This window comes from Haliotis asinina, chromosome 8, assembly GCF_037392515.1.
Source record: "Haliotis asinina isolate JCU_RB_2024 chromosome 8, JCU_Hal_asi_v2, whole genome shotgun sequence".
NCBI classification, from domain to species: domain Eukaryota; kingdom Metazoa; phylum Mollusca; class Gastropoda; order Lepetellida; family Haliotidae; genus Haliotis; species Haliotis asinina.
The window spans coordinates 9,261,493-9,286,210 of record NC_090287.1 but is presented as its reverse complement, the minus strand read 5'-3'; the positions used below and the strand labels follow the sequence as shown (position 1 = coordinate 9,286,210).

General features: G+C 41.8%; 1 protein-coding gene and 1 pseudogene across 1 annotated transcript; both read right to left on the bottom strand.

The window, feature by feature from the left end:
• Positions 1-1,242: 1,242 nt before the first annotated feature.
• LOC137294406 (actinia tenebrosa protease inhibitors-like) lies at positions 1,243-21,033 on the bottom strand (annotated as a pseudogene).
• Positions 21,034-21,778: 745 nt separating this feature from the next.
• On the bottom strand, positions 21,779-24,023 carry LOC137294401 (thrombin inhibitor hemalin-like). Its single transcript, XM_067825405.1, has 3 exons — positions 23,906-24,023; positions 23,010-23,108; positions 21,779-21,978 (listed from the first exon to the last, which is right to left on the bottom strand). Exons 1-3 carry the CDS (start codon positions 24,021-24,023, stop codon positions 21,779-21,781), a joined length of 417 nt encoding a protein of 138 aa, XP_067681506.1.
• Positions 24,024-24,718: the final 695 nt, after the last annotated feature.

Sequence of the window (24,718 nt, the reverse complement as noted above, 5' to 3'; positions counted from 1 at the left end):
CAATTGGGAACCGATGACATGTGTCAACCAAGTCAGCAAGCCTGACCACCCGATCCCGTTAGTCGCCTCTTACGACAAGCATAGTCGCCTTTTATGGCAAGCATGGGTTGCTGAAGGCTTATTCTACCTCGGACCTTCACGGGTCTGATAATTTACACGTACAGACTGTACTTAATGATGTAAACACATATGACTATACAATACACTATATTATAAGTTGCATATGTTACGTCAAAATAACTGTGTTTTTTATATTCTCTTTCTTGCGTGTTCTTTACCGACGCAATAGTAACTCATGGCAGGGGCGCTGGGGTATCCTAGAGGAACATTCGTTCTGCAGTTATTATTTTCCTCGCATATGATCCTACGATAAAAAAGTGTTCTTGAATCACCTCTTATTCCACTAGCGACACAGGGTTACAAATACTGTTAATGATCCCAAACGAGACCGAAATTCAATGTTTAGAACATTGGGGGGCAGGTCAAGTTCGAAGGTAAAGGCAGTCTCATTTGGCTAAAGAGAGATTGAGTGATTTTAGTTTTATGCCGCTTTTAACAGTGGAAAAGGGCTTCAGTGCTTTGTCGATGTGGGGAATCAAACCCGACCCGAGTCTTTGGCGAGCGAACGCTTTAACCGTAAGCCTACCCCACTGTTCCATTTGGCTAAAGAAAGGTGTTTAATGCTTTGTCTCAAAGTGTTTGTACATAAAACAAGTGAAATCAGTAATATCGTGGAACTATCTGTCCTCTTTGACACATTACGATCAACAGAATTCAGGAAAAATAAGGCAAATATGCGGACCTCAACTGCGAAATGCAGTTTGCATTCCGAATTGTCCGACTACCCGGTGGAATTCATAATACTGTTTGTTTGTTTACGCCACAGTTAGCAATGTACCACCAACATGACATCGGTCTGTACTGGAGTCTGGGCCAGACATTATAATGATCGACGTCGATTACTGAAATTAGGATACGGTGGCACGATTCATCAAGTCACCTGACCTCCCGATCCTGTGAGTCGCCATGTAAGCTTTACTACATGACGAGTAGATTGCACAGTTAATATTTCTACTATCAGTGTGCATCATAGGAGGAACATTCAACCAGAGCATATTTATGTGCATGGACATCGTATCGGTGGCAAAGGTCAAAGTCTGCAGTGAAGTACCAACACCAAGAACCGTTCGACCCAATAAACAACCTGTTGATTTGGGGGTCTCAGTATGTCACAAAACACGCTGGAAATCACATTATGTTTTATTGGTTACAGCGTCCAAATCGTCATGGAAAGACGCCCTCGTTGTAACTGTACATTGTTTATTGATATGTAAGGTTTAATATGTCGATCTTCTCCGACACTGGAAACGACACTCGTCCAATGTTTTAAAGTTGTTGGCGTTCCCTTCACAGCCTCCATAGGTGAATCTCTGACATCTGTTTGTGCGTTTGTTGTACCACCATCTGGGTATAGCGGCCTCACAAGGACCCGAATCTCTGGGGAGACTGCAGAGGTCTCCGCCTGGACATGAAAGGGAGAAACATGTTGTATTAAACCCTTTGAAGAACTACCATGATTGCTGAGTTAGTTTTACGCCGCTTTTAGCAATGTCACAGCAACATCAGAGTGGGGAACAGAAATGGGCCTCACATATTGCACCCATGTGAGGATTCGAACCCGGGTCTTCGGTGTGACGATCCAACGCTTTAACCACCAGGGTACCCCGCGGCCCCATGCCAAGATTAACACCACCACGAACAACATCAACAGCATCAACAACCTCACTACCACCATGACGACGACGACCGCCACCATCCAACTAACCCAACGTTTCGATACAAGCACGCACTAACGCACACACGCACACATCCAGGAATATCAAGGCGGGGACACGTGACCCAACACGTCGTTCCTATGTGAAGATTCAATATATCGAACTAACCCAACACCCCTCCACCCCCCCTGCACACACACACACACGCACGCACACAGGCGCAAGCACAAAAGCACACACACGCACACACACACGCACGCACACACACACACATCCAGGAATACCACGTAAGGAATCGACGTATTATCACTACACATTACTCTACCTCCACATCTACGCCTGCAGTCCTCCACAGTGTCGTATCACTACACATTACTCTACCTCCACATCTACGCCTGCAGTCCTCCACAGTGTCGAATCTATTGGCATTCCCCTGACACCCTCCGTACACGAACTTCTCACAGAGACAGGTCCTACTGTTGAAGTAGTACAGTGGGATGTACGCTCTGCATGGGCCAGGGTCTCTGGGCAGCTGGCACACTGAAATCAAAGTGTGTATATTAAGTTCCAGCAGTGCATGAAACACTAATCAACATGTAATTATAGACGGAGGGTAAATCATTTCTAAAGAAACCCGATCCCGTTACTCACATTTTGCGAATAGCATTGGTTGCTAATGGCCACTTCTAACCCAGATCTACACTGCTTCCAGCTGAGTGACACATCTACTTTACCATTTAGCTGCTGTGATAGTAACTAGACTGTTACATATCTATTGTGTACGTTTAGGGATTCTAATTGATTGGGTTTTTTTTCGTTTACCGGAATTTGCAAAAAGACATTAAAGCATGACTTCTCTTGGCTAAGATTTGTTTCTTTCTCCTTTTGAATTAGTCAAGTAATATCGACACCCTTTTTGACCTATTGCCCTGCATTGAGCTCATGGGTCAGGAAGGAGGGTACTGGTTCAGCTGTCTTCAGTATATGTTCAAAGGCCTCACAGATGCGTGGTTTGCGAGTTGTCTAAGACGCTAGGCTAGTGACCCAGGAAGCTTAAGGTGCCGTGATCGAGCCCACCTGTGACCGGGTGTTAACACCTTGGAGTCAACTTTGTGTGCTGACTATCTCAGTGTTGTCACAACCCCTAGTGTACAGTAACACAACCCTGTAAACACTTAATAGAAGCGTTTGGTTAGACACCACATTGCGCCACATGAAAACATGCAAACACCTAAATGCGGGTACAGCAACATACAGTAAACTTGGACAAAGTATTGTGACTATGTGGGAAAGCCACAATAACATGGCGAGTCAACATGGCTGAACGAGTTGTATGATCCCCAGGGAGGGGAGGTTGAAAATACCATGTGCCGTTGAGATATACATCCAGTGATCAAGGGAATATACAAAGTACCTATGAGGATTACAGGCGCTAAATAAATATATGCATGAATGGATGGTTAACTGTGAAAGGTGTACTTGTACTTACCATCATGATATTTGGCTGAGGTCAGACCGACGAATAACAACAACAAACCCAGCTGGCAGAAGGACAACGCCATAATTCAGTCGTGATCTAAACAGACATTTCACTGAGTGAGCTGGCTTCAATGCTTTAACAGACAAAACTTCACTTTAGCCTCATGACGGTCGCGGGTTGCATGGGCGACAGTGTCGTTTGCGTCGATGCACACTGCTGTAAAGAGTTGCGTCCATTGGAAAAGCCAGAACCATCTGACTGTGGGATACGGATGTGTATTTCTAAAGAAGAGCGTATCTGTTCTAGACAGTGGTAAAACTCTAGACTCGTCAAAACCCTTTCATGATCACAAGAAAGTCCATTAGAATAGAGAACTATATCATGATAATGTGTTTTCAAATAACCGTTGAATACTCAGGGGTTGAAAAAGTGCACCCGGTCCCATGGCGACCTCATCATTAGCAAGGCAAGATACAGGATACAAGTAATGTATACATAATTGTATCATACGCCATGTCGGCTTTTAACACGTTATCCTCGACAATGTTCATGATCACACGCACACGTACAAGCACACGCACACGCACACGCACACGCACACGCACACGCACACGCACACACATGATCATTTGAAAGCTTGAAAAGTACTTAGTCCAAGTGCTGAATATTGTAGCGTAACGAAGATCTTGAAAGCGCTATGCGGCCGATGGCCATTTGCATGAGAGAAACAAAAATAATTGTTCCACACCTACCGGCAAACGTCGAGCAACAGGATGCACTTTGATATACTGAGGACATTTATATAGGGTGGCATGTCACATGTCAAGTTAAAAATGAATTATTATTTTATTTCACAGTGTGACAGTTCCATGTTTCACCTCAACACGCCGGCGCGGCAGGTAGGAGTGCACTTTATTAATGTCAGTATTTGGATTGTGACAACCCCACCCACACCCCAACCTCCCACCTCTCCCTCCCCACCCCACCCATAACAAAGAAAGAGGGCGCCCCAAATGAAACTGTAAAATACAAACAGAAAACAAACAAACAAACAAACTTATTAGCAGTGTAAATCCTTTTCTACATGTGATTGTGGGGTCCCTCCCACAGTAGAGGGAACATCTTTGACATAACTGGCTTGCATTTCTATAACAAACATAACAGAGAGATTTGTCGTAATCGACTCCAATGAAGCATACTCATTTCTTATAACTGGTTTTTGATCGTTCCTCTGTGATGATTGTATATACATGTATGTACTTGGCTTCTTGTAAATCTATTGTTTTCTGCACCAAGAATTAGCCCTGAACGTCATGTTATACTGTAAAGGAGTCGCCATCTGTATACTCGTCCTATATAGTCACCAACTTGTAAGTACCCCTCAAGAATCTTGCTTATTGCTTTTGTTTCCACACTCAGTGAGAATTTCTTAGAACAACCGCTCGTGGGTCACCCGTCTCCAAAACATCTTTCAAGGTGCAACTACAATAAAAATATAATATCACAGTACATCTTGTAACTGTCCAAAAATTGGAAAATGTGCATTGAAATTAGTTTATCAACAACTGGCTATCGCACGAATCGATCGTTAGTAAAATATGCATGCATTTTAATGTAAAACTTACACATGTGCTACAAAATGGTCATTAGATCTTTAGAGTAAGCGCCTTTGTAAGCAAGATTCATGAATACATTGCTATCTACATGCCGTTATGACATACCGTATATGCTTGGACGACCGTGCATGAGAGTGTATAATCAATTGAAGTTCCAGCTCAGTTGTTTGTGGAAGTCTTTGTATTGGAAGAAAGGACTACGAAAACAAGACTCCGGTAATAGGAAATCTTTATACTGTTTGTTTGGACGCCTCAGCCAGCAGTGTTCCGGCAATATGACGTCGGTCTGTAATCGAGTCTGAACTAGACACTATAGTTACTGACGTCATGAAGATCCATCATCCCAAAAGACATACGATGACATGCTCCAACCACCGTTAGTCGCCCTATGCGCTTTATACATGGCGACTTAACTACACAGTATTACCTGTGATATTTGTGTCCTAGAAGCAGTTATTATTTTTAGTATCATTGTGTATCTTTGGAGGAACCTTCAACCTGAGCATATTTATGTCATGTATCATCGAATCGGTGGCAAAGGTCAAATTATACAGTGAAGCACCAACACACAGACATAGACTCATTAAACAACCGGTTGATTTCGGGCTCCAAACATGTCACCAAACACAGTAGGAATTACATCTATCAGGTTTTATTGGTTACAACGTCCAAGTTATCCTGGACAGATGCTGGAAGTACAGCTGTACATTGTTTAAGGCTGTGTAAGCTTTAATATGTCCATCCTCTTCGACACTGGAAACGACATTCGTACAGCGTTTTAAAGTTGTTGGCGTTCCCTTCACAGCCCCCATAGCTGAATCTCTGACATCTGTTTGTGCGTTTGTTGTACCACCATCTGGGGATATCGTCGTCACAAGGACCAGGATCTCTGGGGAGAGTGCAGAGGTCACCGCCTGGACACAAAGTGGAGAGAAACACGCATTAGATCTGTTGAAAACTTACAAAGATTAATACCACCACCAACGCTATGACTACAACCACACATGCACACACGCAAATGCAACTGTTACATAAAAGACAAGAAAGCGGCAGAGAAACATACATTATAAATAATGATAATGTGCCATTGTTATGTCGTACATCTAAAGAGAGAATACTATGTATAGATTAATACACTGTAAACCATTAGATTTAATATAATGAAGAGATGTTCAGGGTAACAAAGACGGAACGTGTGTTACGAATGTGTATTTTCTGTATATTTTGTTATTAATTCAGTAACAATTATCATTGGGTCACAATGTTTAGTGACTTGAATATTTAATATAATGGGTCACATTTCGTTTTAATAGATGGTCAACACTTTTAGAATTCTGGTTTTCCGGAATTTATCTGCTCCTAGTTTTCTATGTGTTTACTTTCGGGAGACTTATTCGAGGGCATTTTACAGCGTTGACGATTGCCTTATGTGCCCGAACTTTCGGGAAATGACTGAGTAAATATATAGAAAGGCTGGTTGCCGTGTTGAAAATGACACTCATTCATATTAACTGGAAGATACATCACTGCAACGCTTGATCATCAAAATCCGCTTGAATCTACATTATCTGCTGTCAGATCGATCGCTGTGTTTACATTCTCCATAGTGATTATCTCTCGTACTGAGACTTTAGTGAGTTTGCTATATTATATCTTGTGTCCCATTGACTTAGATTTTGTCTCTCTTGAATTGGACTAGAAATCAGTATTGTGGAACTGACTTGTGACTTTGTATACCTTGCTCTCGTTGCATAATAATACATAATGTGAACGTTTATGACTTGTCTTTGTTCTGTTTTGCTGGTTCACAAGGGGATTTCTTACGTCTTTTGTCACGGTAAATTCTTAACCGTAACACGTGTAAGTTGTCTTAAATTGCATATATTTTTCAGAATCTGTAAATATCATAATCATTTGAATCATTGATATATTACACCATTTTTCTATTTTCATGGTTTAATGTTCTTTCGGTTATCCTAAAATAAAAGATACTAATGAATCTTATCATTCTCATTACACCTAAATAATAAAGGGAGATGTGTATGTATCCAGCATGAATAGAGTTATCTTTTCTGGAAAAATAAATTTCATCTGCTGTTACAGTGTTTTAGTGAGTTTAGTTTTACGCCGCACTCAGCAATAGTCAAGCTATATAGCGGTGGTCTGTAAATAATGGAGTCTGGACCAGACAATCCAGTGATCAACAGCATAAGCATCGATCTGCGCAAATGGGAACCGATGACATCTGTCAACCAAGTCAGCGAACCTGACCACTCGACAAGCATAGTCGCCTGTTATGGCAAGTATGGGTTGCTGAAGGCCTATTCTACCCCGGACCTCCACGGGTCATCTGCTGTTACGTAATACAATAACATGTTGAAGTATTAAAAATGTCCGTCATAACGAACATGCTTTTAAAATACTATTTGCCGTTTTTAATATACTGACTGAGTGAGTGTGCTTAAGTCTTTCTGAAGGGGTTCGGGAAGAGTTTCGGAATCTTCGATCAACTTTATCTTTGTGCCAAGCGGCAGCTCAAATCGACGACGTTTTATTGGTCGGTCCGCCATTTTAGCATGTAATGTTCATGTCAGGCGCTTGAAGTCTTTTAACAGGTGTCGAGAGTGACACTGAGTTAACAGTGTTATCTCAGTAATAACCGAGGTTAATGTGAGTTGCCAATAATCAAAATAAGTGCCGCTATGTACCGCTACTCAGTCGGGATTATAGTGTTTGTTTTCAAAGTAAGTTAGTCTGTCGGGCCGAGTTAACCGTTAATTGTCCGACTGGCTGTCTATGGTACTCAGTTGGGATTATAGGGTTTGTTTTCATAGTAAGTTAGTCTGTTATCCATAACAATTTGTCCTATTTGTACACCTCAACTTCTAAAATGCCACTCAAAAAAGTAAGTTAGTCTGTCGGGCCGAGACTTCTGTCCGAGATCCGACATAGAGAAAGTCCGGATTATAGAGAGATGATTTTATGATAATATGTAGTATTGAATTCGGGACCGTAATCTCAGACCGATTTTCAGAGAAATCCGAGATAGAAAGAGACGGAATTATACAGAGTACACTGTATTCCAGGAATATGTACACGAGGCACCTGATACAGGCTAAACATGGGGGAATCCAACCCGGGATTTCGGCGTGACGATAGAACGCTTTTATGATGTGGTCACCCAATTGATATATGTAAGTAGCAACCTCAACCTATTTCACACAATACAATGTGTCGTATCACTACACATTACTCTACCTCCACATCTACGCCTGCAGTCCTCCACAGTGTCGTATCACTACACATTACTCTACCTCCACATCTACGCCTGCAGTCCTCCACAGTGTCGTATCACTACACATTACTCTACCTCCACATCTACGCCTGCAGTCCTCCACAGTGTCGTATCACTACACATTACTCTACCTCCACATCTACGCCTGCAGTCCTCCACAGTGTCGTATCACTACACATTACTCTACCTCCACATCTACGCCTGCAGTCCTCCAGAGTGTCGTATCACTACACATTACTCTACCTCCACATCTACGCCTGCAGTCCTCCACAGTGTCGTATCACTACACATTACTCTACCTCCACATCTACGCCTGCAGTCCTCCACAGTGTCGTATCACTACACATTACTCTACCTCCACATCTACGCCTGCAGTCCTCCACAGTGTCGTATCACTACACATTACTCTACCTCCACATCTACGCCTGCAGTCCTCCACAGTGTCGTATCACTACACATTACTCTACCTCCACATCTACGCCTGCAGTCCTCCACAGTGTCGTATCACTACACATTACTCTACCTCCACATCTACGCCTGCAGTCCTCCACAGTGTCGTATCACTACACATTACTCTACCTCCACATCTACGCCTGCAGTCCTCCACAGTGTCGTATCACTACACATTACTCTACCTCCACATCTACGCCTGCAGTCCTCCACAGTGTCGTATCACTACACATTACTCTACCTCCACATCTACGCCTGCAGTCCTCCACAGTGTCGTATCACTACACATTACTCTACCTCCACATCTACGCCTGCAGTCCTCCACAGTGTCGTATCACTACACATTACTCTACCTCCACATCTACGCCTGCAGTCCTCCACAGTGTCGTATCACTACACATTACTCTACCTCCACATCTACGCCTGCAGTCCTCCACAGTGTCGTATCACTACACATTACTCTACCTCCACATCTACGCCTGCAGTCCTCCACAGTGTCGTATCACTACACATTACTCTACCTCCACATCTACGCCTGCAGTCCTCCACAGTGTCGTATCACTACACATTACTCTACCTCCACATCTACGCCTGCAGTCCTCCACAGTGTCGTATCACTACACATTACTCTACCTCCACATCTACGCCTGCAGTCCTCCACAGTGTCGTATCACTACACATTACTCTACCTCCACATCTACGCCTGCAGTCCTCCACAGTGTCGTATCACTACACATTACTCTACCTCCACATCTACGCCTGCAGTCCTCCACAGTGTCGTATCACTACACATTACTCTACCTCCACATCTACGCCTGCAGTCCTCCACAGTGTCGTATCACTACACATTACTCTACCTCCACATCTACGCCTGCAGTCCTCCACAGTGTCGTATCACTACACATTACTCTACCTCCACATCTACGCCTGCAGTCCTCCACAGTGTCGTATCACTACACATTACTCTACCTCCACATCTACGCCTGCAGTCCTCCACAGTGTCGTATCACTACACATTACTCTACCTCCACATCTACGCCTGCAGTCCTCCACAGTGTCGTATCACTACACATTACTCTACCTCCACATCTACGCCTGCAGTCCTCCACAGTGTCGTATCACTACACATTACTCTACCTCCACATCTACGCCTGCAGTCCTTCACAGTGTCGTATCACTACACATTACTCTACCTCCACATCTACGCCTGCAGTCCTCCACAGTGTCGTATCACTACACATTACTCTACCTCCACATCTACGCCTGCAGTCCTCCAGAGTGTCGAAATTGTTGGCATTCCCCTGACACCCTCCGTACACGAACTTCTCACAGAGACAGGTCCTACTGTTGAAGTAGTACTGTGGGAAATAACCATAACATGGTCCAGAGTCTTTGGGCAGCTGGCACACTGAAATCACGAGTATAATATGAATGAGTGAGAGATGTAGTTTTACGTCGCGCTCAGCAATATTCCAGCTATATGGCGACGGGCTTGTATAATATGAAGTTCAAGCAGTGATGAAACACTAATCAAGTTGTACCTATAGACAGGGACAGGTAAATCATTGAACAAAAATAAACAAATATCTACCAGATCCAGGTTATGTTGTAAGCGTGTTTGTTAATTGATATCAAATAATTATGCTTGCACACGTAAGCACGTAATAAATACGCACGTGCTTGCGGTGTGCGTATCTGCGATGTGCGTATCCTGACGCACCGATACAAACAGATGAAAATGGAAGTAAACTGTTCATCATATGATACACATGAATATAGGCAATCGATTTGTGACCCTAGTAACTGTCAACATCTGAACGTGGAGTCTAGTTGTTGAATTCAATAGAAACGAACCATCCCATTACCACTGATCGTGCAAAAAGAAATTTTGAACCCAAACTGTGCCATAGGCGCTCGACACTGATATATATATATTTGAAAGAACGATCTGAATACAACGAGTGACACTTAAAATGTTGAACAAAACTTATTTCATGTGAGTAATTATTAAACACTGAAAATCTGAGAACACAACTAAGTGAGGAAATTTGAGTGTACCTTTGATGGTGGCGATATCTTTTACATGAAAAATATTTTTCGATCCGAAAACGAGGGAGCCAACTTTTGCTCGCTCAACTCGCTAAAACGAAGACTTGTCATTTTCTCTATGCTGCGCATCCCGATTTGCGCTACAGTTTTGCCTACCTCCTACTGGGGTTTGTTAGACTCAATATAGGCCTGGAGTGTAACGAATAATACTGAGACTAAGTTTACTTAGACTGAGTCACAACAGGAACACTACTTACACATTTACGCTCCTGTCGTTATCATGCTCTGTAACTGTATAGTGACATGTACATGAATAAAATTATTACTTACTGGGATCCGATGACACGTGTCAGCTTAGTCAGACCACCCGATATCGTTACGACAAGCAATGGTTACTGAAGACCAATTTTGACCTGGATCGTCATGAATTCCAGATGTGTGGCACATCTACTTTAGCCCTTTATTTGACGTGATAACTTTTTTAAGTACTGTTTTGTGATCGTCATCGTCTTTGACAGTTAAGGTTTACAAACAGACATCAATGTAATACTTCTCTTGACCAACTTTTGTTTCACTTTTTCCACTTTCACTTTTTTGAATTTGTCAAACAACAGCGTCCTCCATTTTTAAACTATTGTCAGTTATTGAGTTCACGGGTCAGGAAGTAGTATATTGGCTCAGCTGTTTTCACTAGCTAAGTGAACTTTACAAAGGCGTACTTACCATCATGATATTTGGCTGAGGTCAGACCAAAGAATACCAACACCAAACCCAGCTGGCAGAAGGACAACGCCATAATTCAGTCGTGATCTAAACAGACATTTCACTGAGTGAACTGGCTTCAAAGTTTTCGTTCACTTTAGCCTCATGACGGTGGTGGATCACATGGTTGGCAGTATCGTTTGCGTCGATGTACACCGCTGTAAAGAGTTGCGTCCCTTGGAAAAGCCAGAGACGCGTGTATGTGGGTTTGAATCCCTGTTCGCCCCGATTGTTTCTAGGTTTGTCAGCGTTATACGCGCTCGCTGGCTAACATCAGAGACTTGATTTCGCGTTTTCCTCCCCTATCGATCAGACACGACGGGATGAGTCTAATCCTGTTAATCGGCTTCAAACCCGACTCACAAATTTACTGCGTCATGCCTGGTTAGATTAACGTGAGAAGAAAGCCGTAACATATTGGGTTTTCTACAATCAACCCGTTGAACAACTTAATATAAACTGAAGCGGCAAAATCCACATTCACAAGAAGCCTCTGCTAAAAGTGGAGTCGATTGTTCAGTGGTGATTATGTCATCAGCAGATATTTTCCTTCAGCAGTGTTAAACAGCTGTATGTTTTTTGTAAGCATATCGAGTCTGGACCAGACAATCCAGTTATTGTCACCATGCAATACGATGGCAGAGAATGTGTTTATGAGTTACTATGAAATAATATTGATATCAGGGGCTCACGAAAAGGTGAGTATATCGTGACCCACAGACAGTTAAATGTTAACCTGAAATACTTCGAGAACGTATTTTATAAAATATGCAGTCAAAATTTCATCGGACATCATTTTAGTCACTGGTGCATCAGGTTTGGAACACTCTACCGTAAAACGTCTTTAAAGCTTTACTGAGGCCTTGAATGCTGTACCTTTAACCTGACATATGCAATAATAGCATGACACTGTATGTACGCAAATAGATAAGCGTGTGGATCCCAGTAATTGGCAACCCATGTGAAAATTCACAAGGATTTGGACCATGTCATAGAACGCGTTTGTGAATCAGTGCCGAACTGTGATTTTGAAGAGGTGTGTCTGTCAAACCGGTTACCACATTATTAACAAGTTGAGGTAAGTCACGGTACAAATTAGATATACTGAATTATATCATATTATACATCAGTTTTTGACTCGTCACATTTGAAAATATTCTGCATGATTATTTGAAAGCAGTAGGAGTTCGATGGACATTTGGATAACAGAAACTGAAATATCATATCCACACGGTGACCTCATCATTAGCAAGCCAAGATACATCAGGATACAAGCTATGCATACATAATTGTATCATACGCCATGTCGGCTTTTAACACGTCATCTTCGAAAATGTTCATGATCACACGCACACGCACACGCACACGCACACGCACACACATGATCATTTGAAAGCTTCAAAAGTACTTAGTCCAAGTGCTGAATATTGTAGCGAAACGAAGAAGATCTTGAAAGCACTTATGCGGCCGATGGCCATTTGCACGAGAGAAACAGAAATAATTGCTCCACACCTACCGGCAAACGTCGAGCAACAGGATGCACGTGGAGATAGTGAGGACAGTTATATAGGGTGGTGGTCTTCCATTGCATGTCACATGCCACAATTAAAATGAAATAATATTTTATTTCCCATGACAGTGGAAACATTTATGTCGCGACATTTACACCAAGAATGAACTTAATGAATATCAACAATTGGACTTGACAACAAAATAAAAAAACATACATGTTTGTCATGCTATTCGATGGTGATGCTATTCGAGGCTGGATGCTGAGAAATTTACCCACACTTCCTCGTCACCACCCTTGTCATCGTAAGGAAGAACCCATATTATTTGCAAATAGTAATACGTGTATATTGCACGTACTTACGCAAGCTCACAACAAAAGGAAAGGTAGGTTAGCCTTGTGATTAAACCCTTGACTGTCTATAGTATTCGCCACAGGTACGCATACCTGGTGTGTAAAGTCCATTTCTCGTCCTACAAACACATCTCGCCTATTTATTGGTGATCTGTGCACCTTAAAACGTAACTCACTCATAGTGAATTTCCGTTTGAATGTGTGTTCTAAAACAACATTGTAGCCTATGTCGGGAGTTACAACAAAATCCTCCTCCAGTGTACTGTAGGGTTTATTCAGGCAAGCACCCACTTGCGGTATTGTGACCCCTGTCCTGACCTTAGTATGATGCTCAAAAGGAGGGTAACAAGAAGCAAATTAAACTATCTGTGAATAATGGACTCTTGGTGATGATCACTGGATTATATAGCCCATACTCGATTATTTACTGACCACAGCCGTATTGGTGGAATGCTGCTGAATGCACATGTGGCTATAAACAACAAACAAAACCCAACTACAAAACGAATCCTGATTAAGACCATCAGGCTGAATCTAAAGATGCACCATCCAAATCATGTCCATACTAAACACATTTGACTCGACTCCATCGGTTACCATCATTGACGCCTTTTATCTTCCGCAGCAACCACCACTAACGACATTCCACGTGCGGGGTTAAACTGTGATGTCATGGACAACAGGGACAAGGATGACATTCCTTGTCACAGGTGTCAGTGACACACCACGTCGCCATGAATTGGTCCTGACAAACATGAAACCAAACACCACAGTTTGACAGTCAAAACATCAAGAATGTCACATGTAAAGTAATGACAGGACACTGCTTGCCTCCAGCATGTTAGCAGTGACAGGCCTACTCAACGTTTAAGTATGTTTAAATGAACATTACTAACGAAAAAACAATATTTTTGCATAATGGCCGAATTGTTTTCACGATTAAAATGTAGATGTTAATACTTTTGCATTAGAAATTGGGGTCCATATTTCTGATGACTTTATCTTTCACCCAGCCACACATTGCAATTTTCTAGTATTCTCAGAAGTTCTTTTCATTTACTGTGAGACTGTCAAGATTTCATGTATTATAGCATTGATGGTGTGTGTCATGGTAACAATGGTATACAGTGGAATACATTACCGTTGAAAGCAAGTCCTTAAACACTTTATCACCGTTCAATATACATGTTGTCCTTGTTCTCATAGGTTCGAATGCAAGATTAAAAATCTTTCCTTTTAGCTTTGTCGGGATCAAACTCGTTTTACTGAACGGCAATTGTTTTTATTACCATGTAATCGTACCATTTTAACACGCGGTGTTTGTATTTCAAAGCACATACAACATGTAGTGTTTTCTGATATAAGAAAGTGGGTGGTGCTTGGTTAATCTTCATGTGCATACATTACAGCTTCTGAGCCAGTGCTTGACAAGAGTGTCACATTGATTACCTGTTGCGTCTCTGAACCGCCTTAAGCGCACAATCTACGTCATCAGATAATAACAAGACATGGTTTCTAGTACAAGGGCATCAGAAATGACAATCCGTCATCATCCCTTCACAATGACCACAATGTGTGCGTGATTCAATATGTACTACTTCGTGGCAGTCTCATTTGTAATCATCTCGGAACTGCAACCGTAGTCAGGTTGGGCACTGATAACGTGCTTGAGCATTTAGCCTCGGTTTGGTGCAGGCCCAGAACATGACACATCTGTCCGTAACCAACATCTTGCTATAGAATGACGTAACGTGTATAACTTTCCGAATGTGTTGCTTCCACATTTAGCCTCGATTTGGTCCATATCTGGCGATTTCAAACTGAGGCATCCGTCTAAATAATAAAAAGTATCTTACTCTAGATTGTGTACGTGTGTGTTCGAATGTGTGTTGTTGACATGAATGTTGTTAATATACCAGCATAACCTCTCCTTGTAACTGAGACTACTTCAAGACACGCCATTTTGTACAGACGAAAGACATTTGTGCCGTTTGAACTGATGGTCGCATTACATTATGTAGGGAGTAAATGTTCGTACACATCGTACTGTAACATGAAACTCATAGACTGAACAAATTTCAGATTCTCAAGCCATTCGACCAAGACGCCGCTGTACATACATGACAAGTCCGAATATAACTTGTTACATTTATTATGGAAAATATTTGTGTAGTGTCACTACCAAGTGTCACAGTAAGAATATATAAAGCTGAATATGCATTGGCGACTCCACGTTAAAGTTGATTCGCCGGAAGCACCAGGAACTTCCGCAACCCATTCGGTGCTTCCCTGAGTTTAACAGCACTGGAACTGACAGTCCTGAAGAGTGTGGAAGTTGTTGCAGTTGCCCCCTCTCCCTGAGTACACAAATCTTCGGCAGGTGCCAGAATAATAGTCATAGAAGTACCGAGGGTAGTATCCCCGGCCAACACCTTGAAGAACAGGTTGCAAACAAAGGTCTTCTCCTGAAATAAGATATATTATAATTAATCATCTCGGAACTGCAAAGATAAAATAAAATTACAAATAGTATGTGAGATGTGACACTGGTGATGGAAAGGTGGTTGTGAGATGGAGACGTTCGCTGGTGACACAATATGCCGGGTTCGGTGCATGAAATAGTTTCCGTCTCTCTTAATAACTGACAGGAATATTTGTAACCCAGATCAAGTAAACAGATAAAACATAAACTGCACCCAAATAACAAAAGTAAATCAAAGACAGATTTAATTAAATTACAGTCAGTTACGAAACTATCGATTATCACGCAGGCAGTCGAATCATCGATAGATTTTCGTTTCTTCGATTAATTGCTATCGGAGACTCATCATTTACAATTCATCGATAGTTGGATGCATCGTTACAGGCATAGTAACCATGGCGTGCCGGAGCGGTATAGCCACTCACAAAAGGCATTATTTGTTGCCTGAGACCCGTGAAGGCCCCGGGGTAGAATAGGCCTTCAGCAACCCATGCTTGCCATAAAAGGTGACTATGCTTGTCGTAAGAGGCGACTAACGGGATCGGGTGGTCAGACTAGCTGACTTGGTTGACACATGTCATCGGTTCCCAATTGCGCAGATCGATGCTCATGTTGTTGATCACTGGATTGTCTGGTTCAGACTCGATTATTTACAGACCGTCGCCATATAGCTGGAATATTGCTAAGTGCGACGTAAAACTAAACTCACTCACTCACTCACTCACTCACCATTTGTTGCCTGATACCTCACACATGCAGACAAGTCTTCAAAATAATCAACAGACAGGAGATACCGACTTATATAAAAACAAGAAAAGTGGATTTTAATTTTTGAGTAGAACTGTCCTGTGCATGTGAAGAGACTCTGAAGACAAAATCCCAGGTATGTATTCCCACATACGGATTTGACAGTGTGAATATCTTCCTACACTGCATGGCACGATTCATAACGAAACAAGCACAAATAGATATTTTCCTACACTCCATGACATGATCCATAAGGACAGTCATTTACTGCATCATCACGTACCTCCACAGACGGCGCGGCATTCATTCAAAGTGTGGAAGTTGTTCGAGTTTCCGGCACAGCCTCCGTAGATGAACTTCTCGCATATACCAAGTCGGTAGTTAAAGTAGTACCGCGGAATCGATCCTAAACAATGACCTGTGGCCTTAGGAAGCTGGCACCGGTAGGGGTTAATGTGGTACTGGGCTGAGGTGAGAAGAACAAGCCCAGCTAGGACAGCAATCAGAGTTGCACCGTGGAGAGACATCTCGCTGTGGAGAGACAGATATATATATATTATATACATTCATATCTTATACATATCATAATTGAGTATATAATACGAAAGTATTAACTTTGCCTTGCGGTCACCAAAGGTTAAGGATATTTTGTAATTAAACATCATCATTTATCGTGATGATGGAATTGACTGTTCAATGCTTATTTGTTAATTTGTACCAGGCGTTGAGTTTAATGATTAAAGGTTGTGAAAGAGTTCATGTTTCGAAGTGAGATTATGCACTGACCGTAACAATTACTTCTTATAAACGGAAATAATGATTTTTACAATTCACAAGTATCAAGAGCAAACACCAACTTACTGATTTTTTCTCAGGTCTCTTTTGAAACTGTCCTTTATGAAGAGAGTATATATAGTCGACCTTGATGGGACATAACATGATTGATTGACGTAGAAGATTGTGATTGAACACCGTGTCCCCACTTAACGTCTACTCTCTTTTCAGTTGATGATGGATGGGACAGGAGGAGACCGTGACGGAATCACCTGTCACCAGAATCACTATTTATTACACCACAATCAGATGTTCTCTATCAGCTTTTTGTGTAGACTAAACCCTTTGCTCCCCGTCCCTACTCAAATTGGGTGTTCCTTAACTTGGGGTCGGTGTTATTGTCAAAACGTCAAATTCAGAACAGTCTTCCTTCAAGTATTTCTAAAAAACTAAAAAAAACCACAAAACATCCACCCAAGCCACGTGAGATTTAATTGTAATCATTTCCATGACGTTAATCTGCATACGTAATCCTCATCAATACTGCAGTGTACATTTTCTTGTCAGCCACTTTCACTAATTAATCATCCCCCTCGGCAGGGTCTGCCGTCACATCAACTGCGTCATGTGCTATTGTGTCTCTGTCTGTCATTGTTGAGTCTTTGCCTGTCCATTGTTGTCAAAACCTGTATACATGCTCACATCTGTATTGTCATGCAGACTGGTATTCTGACTGTCTGCGCAGGGACGACGGCGAGCAGCACTAGCATGCTGTTTATCATGCAATGTATATATAGTCAACAAATCTTTTGAACTCAATCTATCCTTCGTCTTTGTCAACGCATTATTCGTCTTATTTATTTCCACGTCGAACACATACCATGCGTTGACAATATCGCCGGTGAAGATACATTTCAGTGCTGCTGAGAAAGCAAGCATAAAGTCTAGGATGTACCCAGGTTCATTAGAAAGGCTTGACGGTTAAGGCAGACACGATTGTGACAGATGTTGTTATTTATTATCATCAGGATATGTCAGTAAGAAGCGTTACCAGTCTGGTAATACGTTGAAACAATTTTCACTTGACAAAGGCAAAAAGGATTGAAATTACACAAATGATAATTAAAAAAAGGACGGCACTAGGCGATTGCGAAAACAGTTTCAATGATCAGTAGCTGGACAGACTCGCCTTTGGTATTGCTTTCCTGGCTCTACATATACAAATGCATTTGATCTGACACAATTAAACTATAACACTGAAGAATGACGCTGAATGGTTGAAACTATTTTTGAATTCCATACATCTGATATGATCTGAGTCTTCAACATGAAGTCACCCTTAGACACTTAGTAAAGCCACGGCTTATGCTAGAAGCGACAAATTTGTTTTAGAAATTAGGATAATAATATATCAGTTCCTATAATACATCGAAAATGAAATCTAGAAATATAATCATTTTCGTGATATTAAATCTCCTGTCACATCTCCATTCCTACTAACACGAGCATTCCTTCAATAACTACTCTCAGACAACGCTGAACGAAAAGCTTTAGAACAAGAGAGTCGTTTGATGCTTTTAATATCTTTGTAGAATTTGTTCCTTGTTGAACACCGCACTCAGCAATATTCCTACCAGGGACGAAGGTCTGTAAATACTAGTAATCTAGTCTGGACCAGATGATCCAATGAAAGGCATCAACGTCAGCACTACTGAGCTACAACGGCATGCATCAGCCAAGCTGTCGTAGATTGACATAAAGGGAAGACTGACTGTTTGAAAGTTGACGTCATCAACTGATCACTCAGGCTTGCGAAGCGTAATTTGTCAGTATTCATCTGTTTACATGATTCAAACTAATCGGATGCTTTCACGGGCTTCTTTTGTATATATTGCTTGTGAGAAAGGACTTGGATCATTATTGACTTACATTACATGATCTATCTATCTGAAGCTTCAGGTAAAATACCTGGCGAGATCTACTTGGTTTGGCTCCTTCTTACCCACATGTCACAAACTAATGCACTGGAATCCGTCCTCAAAGTGAATGTCAAATAGCTCCTTAAGTGCATATATCTATTGGTAGTCTATTTGAACTGCAACTTAAAGAAAACAAGGATGGAGAGAACTTCATAACAAGAGAACGGTTATCCCACAACTGTAAATCTTAAAGATGTCCGTCCACATGGAGAGATTGTGGTGAAGAACAAGTAATGGGTTTCTAATTTAAGGATTTTATTTGTGTAAGTGAAGTGAACGACCGTGATTTGGCCGGCAGGCTGCATTTAAATATTGACATTCACTTAGATCGCCTTTGTTTCAAATATCAATGACAGACACTGAGATCGATTTTATTTGAAGCAATAATGACAATCACTGAGATCGGCTTTGTTCACGATATTCCCTTTCACAAAGAAGTATTATCTCCAACTCACAGGAGACAACGTACGTACCTCTTTTTATTTCCTAACCCGTGAAGATCCGGGTTAGAAATGATCTTCAGCTACCCATACTTGTCGTATGAAGCGACTAACGGGATCGAGTGATCAAACTCACTAACTTGGTCGACACGTGCTGTTGTATCCCATTTGAACAGATCGATAATCGTGCTTGTGATCACTGGTCCAGACTCGATTGTTTACGGACCACCGCGAATTTGAACAAGACAGACACACACAGATCTTAACAATAGACATTTCTTTCAAGGTAAACATTTTATGTCCGCTTCAGATACACCTCGAGCCAGGGGCGCACCGTTTATTCTCCTAGCAACTCACATCTTTTGACCAGAGGAAGAAATTCGTTTTCTTCGTGTTGAATTTCAGCATGGATACTCGATGCGGGCACATCGCAGGGAGACCTTGTATCATCTCCCAATACCGATCACCGGTAAGGTTGCAACCAGCAGGTCTGTTGGTTTAACGTTGTCGATGATGCACGACATCAGAGTAAACAGCGGAGGCGGTCGACACGATTTGTAGAATGGTCAGTTTACATAATGGTGGTGAGCAACAATGTCCGAATATGAACTAGGGGTCATACGGAACGCCACCAAAATAAAAACGACTGTAAATTGTCAAAATAATTGTCAGTCTATTTGAAAATAGCGAAAAACACATCTCTCGAACACAACACATCTATTCCCAGAGAACACTTGCACTTGCATTTTGTATTTTGTGAAAAAGTCCGAATTTTTAAGAATAAAGCAGAAACTGTGCACAAAGGTACCGTACCAAATTAGGGTATAAAAACTAACCAGGTATATTCTCTCACATCATTTTAATCGATTGACAACCTGGAACATGCCTCGTTTAACACCAGAGTAGAGGGATAGAGCAACCGCTATGTTACAGATGGAACAGACACAAGAGCATGTGGCTACGACCATGGGATGCTGCAAATCCACTGTCTATGTCAGACTGGCAGTACTGCAGACAGGCCAAAAGAGAGGTATACTGAAGGTCACTACCCAAAAAGAGGACGGGTATATACGGCTGTTTCAACTGAGGAATTGAGGTCTCCGTGCCAATCAACCTTTCAAGGGCATGACGTGCCAGATCGAAATGAACCAGGACTTTGCGACACTGGCAGCAGCGAAACTGGCGAAGAGTGAAAGTTATTGACGAACACAAGTTCAAACTCTTCAAGATCTGTCCCCAAATTGAGCATCAGCTGGGACGTCATATTCGGAAACGTCAAAATGAGCCAAAGAAACGTTTTGGCAGCTCCCTGCAAAAGGAATGGTGTCGTATCCCTAATCAAGAAGCAGAAAGACTTACCTACTCTGTTCGACGTCGTGTTAGGGTCTGCATCACTGATAGGGGTGGCCACATCCGGTATTGAACAATATGTGCTGCCCAGAAATTTGTAAAAGCTCCTATTCGATTCTGCACTGGTTATCGAATACTGAATATTGCACCAGTGTCATTCATGTGATATTAGATCACAAGCTGCATCGTTTTTCTTTTTGTTATCCATTAAATACTCAGTCTTTTAAAATGCTGAATGACTGCTTCTTACAATAAAACACGTAATGTTACCATATTTTGCGTACGTTTTGTTTTAGACCAGAAAAAATATTTGGTGGCGTTTCTTTTGGATACCAGTTTACCAGTTACTTGTTAATACCCTTGGATTCCTGGGATACGATTGTCCCAGTTACGAACCTTCCAATATTATGATGCTTTTCCTGTCAGCCTACATGTCTGAAAACGTCAAATGTCCACGTTCATTTTCTCCCCAACAAACTGCTACTTGTGAAAATACAATAATTGAATGTGGTTTCTATCCAAACTCATTCCTTTCGAAAGTGAAAAGTTGAAATCATCCCTCGATTCGTATGAGGTCAGCTAATTAAACATAAGAGCCGCAAGTTATGCCTGATTTTATATAACAAACGTTAAAGTTCCACAGAACATTTATTCCTGCAGATTGTTCAGTGAAATAAAACGCCTTCTTTTTGACCACAATGCATTGGCTTCCCACCTAACCCAGACTGTTGGGAATGAGCGGTAAGCAGTTGCACTGGAACTGACACTGTTGTTTAGTGAGGAAGTTATTGTAGTTGCCTCCACATCCTCCATAGATAAATGGTCTGCATGTTCCTCTGAACTGGTCATAGAAGAAACGTAGGATGCTGGCAAAGCAATGTCCTGGATCTGGACGTTGTTTGCATTGGTCAACACCTGGAGGACATTAACAGAATATTACTATACACCCGATACAACATATCGCTAAATTTCAAACAAAAAGATTAAACAGAATTCTATGATCCGCTAATGTAAATAAAAAAAACATCAAATTACCACAGCACACGCCCATGCCTAAATATTAAGATTTGCTTGATCTTGACGATATGCGTTATATATATATCATGCATTATTTATTCATCAATATATACACAATACCCAACTACACATACATTCTACGTAACCATACGGATATATTTAATTGTAACACATATATGACCTCACATGCCGGTGTATCTGACCTCATATGCCGCCGCTGTCTGCGGCCTGAGTTCACTGCAGTGTAGAGTTGAAAAATAGAGTTCCGTTCAGTGTAGAGTTAAAAAAATAGAGTTCCGTTCAGTGTAGAGTTGAAACATAGAGTTCAGCTCAGTGTAGATTTGAAAAATAGAGTTTCGTTCAGTGTAGATTTGAAAAATAGAGTTTCGTTCAGTGTAGAGTTGAAAAATAGAGTTCCGTTCAGTGTAGAGTTGAAAAACAGAGTTAAGTTCGACGTAAAACTACATACCCTTTTTCCGCTCAAAAAGTCTCCCGTAGATTAACTGATAATTGATTCTTCCTCAATCATTGTCGCGCTTATCTAAGATTAATAGTGATATGGCATTACACTACAAATGCACGGGTGCCGTTGCTTCTTTCTATGTCCCACCGTGCCTTTCACACTTTCAATGCTCGTCATATATACGAGAAACGACTTAGGTGAAAAACCAGTAAATATGAATGGAGTATTTCCTTACTATGCTCCAAGTTTCATGCCATACCTACTGCCACTATCTTTGTAATTGTAGTAATGATTTCACTGAATGATCGAGACTGGTTATTCTCTTTGTTAAAGTTAAACTGCCGGTGTGGGAGGATAATAATTCTAGAATATCTGACTGCGTTACTGACATTCGAAATACGAAATATATCAGCAGTTAGACTGGGATGATTAATCACGAAATGCCTGCATCGATCTGTGCAGATACTGAACAGCAGGATATCTAGCTCGGATGTGGCGTTGAAGATGCCCACAGATATTTTATGGGGCGCCTTGGTGGCAATGATACTCTTTAGATTGCGTTGTTCTGCAAATGAGCATTGACGGATCGAGAGCAGCGAGGTATACAGTTGAGTATCCAGCGACTGGCAAAGGGATGGTTATCAAAATGTGGCACAATGCTGATCACCGGTGTTACAGGAAACGCAACCCCACACCATCACTAAGCCAACACCAAAGGTTTCAACTACATGTACTTGGATAATCCCCTGGCGATATAACTCGTCATAATAGACGACAATGGGCATCGAAGACATGTCGTAGATTGCGTCTTTCATCAACTTGCAGTATTCCTGGAGCATGAACCACGCAATACATTCCTGTCCGCGGCTATCTGTGAGAAAAGGACACGTGATCGGACGAGGTCCCACTGTCCAGCAGCACACAGCCTTCTTTTGATGGTATCGAGGAGAGACGGACTGCCGTTCCCTATTGCACGTGCAGCCATTGGCCTTGAGATTGAACAAGATGAATTCTGACTCGACTTCGATGAATTCGACTAGTAACCTTGCACATAAAATATAATGTTCAAGTTCAAGCACCGACGTCCAACAGGACATGATTGGCCTGAAAGTCTGTGTCATGACACTTCAAGAAAGGTTCATTTGTGTAGTGTAAATACTGTAATTATGAAATTCATACCTTAATGTGCCTGGTGCCTACGCAGCATATAAGTGTTCGACACACAGCTTTCGAGGTATTGATGGTAGAGCGTGCTTTACATGGGTATTCAATGTGCCGAGCGTAAGGTCTCTTAAAAATAAGTCGTCTCTTAAAACCCTGTTCTAATACGTTAGTGGGTATAATGGCTGTAGTAATACGTACCCCCACATATAGCTTGGTATTCATGCAGGATGTTGAAGTTGTTGGAATTCCCTTGACAACCTCCATATCCGAACCTCCTGTAGACACCTTTCTTGTTGTCGAAGTAGAAGCGAGTCATATAATCATAACACGGCCCTGAGTCTTCAGGAAGCGTGCATCCGAGTCGGTAAGAAGCAGACCAAGTCCCAGAAAGAGGATCACCAGACTTGTAACGCGGAGGGTCATTTGCTGACATGTATCGCTGAGTGAGTGAGTGAGTGAATAGCTAGGTTTGAACGGTATTCCAGTAGGTAGGGGGGCAGGTGAGCGTGGGTGGAGGGAAGCTAGCAATCATGCAGAACTGAGACATATGGCATTTGAAAGCCTTGAACACAGGTATGGTGCTGAAAATCCTCGAAACGTCATTTGAACCCACGATTATGGGTTTGTGCCTTTTGTGGGATGCAGAGTCAGAGACAGAGTCAGAACAGATTTGTTGTTCAGTATTTACAGTAGCTTGTAGCAGCGCCGTCAGTAATATAAGCTTTAAAATAGAGTAACTCAAATGGAACGCTAGTTTTCATATCCGTAGTTCGTTATACACATTCTGACTGACACAGTAGTTACACTGCCACCATGCTTTATATCAGTTTGTGCGTTATAAGCGTATTTGTTTTAAAGGTAGTCTACTGTAAATTTTTCCCCTGTATATATAACACAAGCAATATACAGAGAAATATATATATGTAGGCGCCACACAAAAACAGGCTTGCTCGCGCACGCACGCACACGCACACACATACACACATACATACATACATACATACACACACA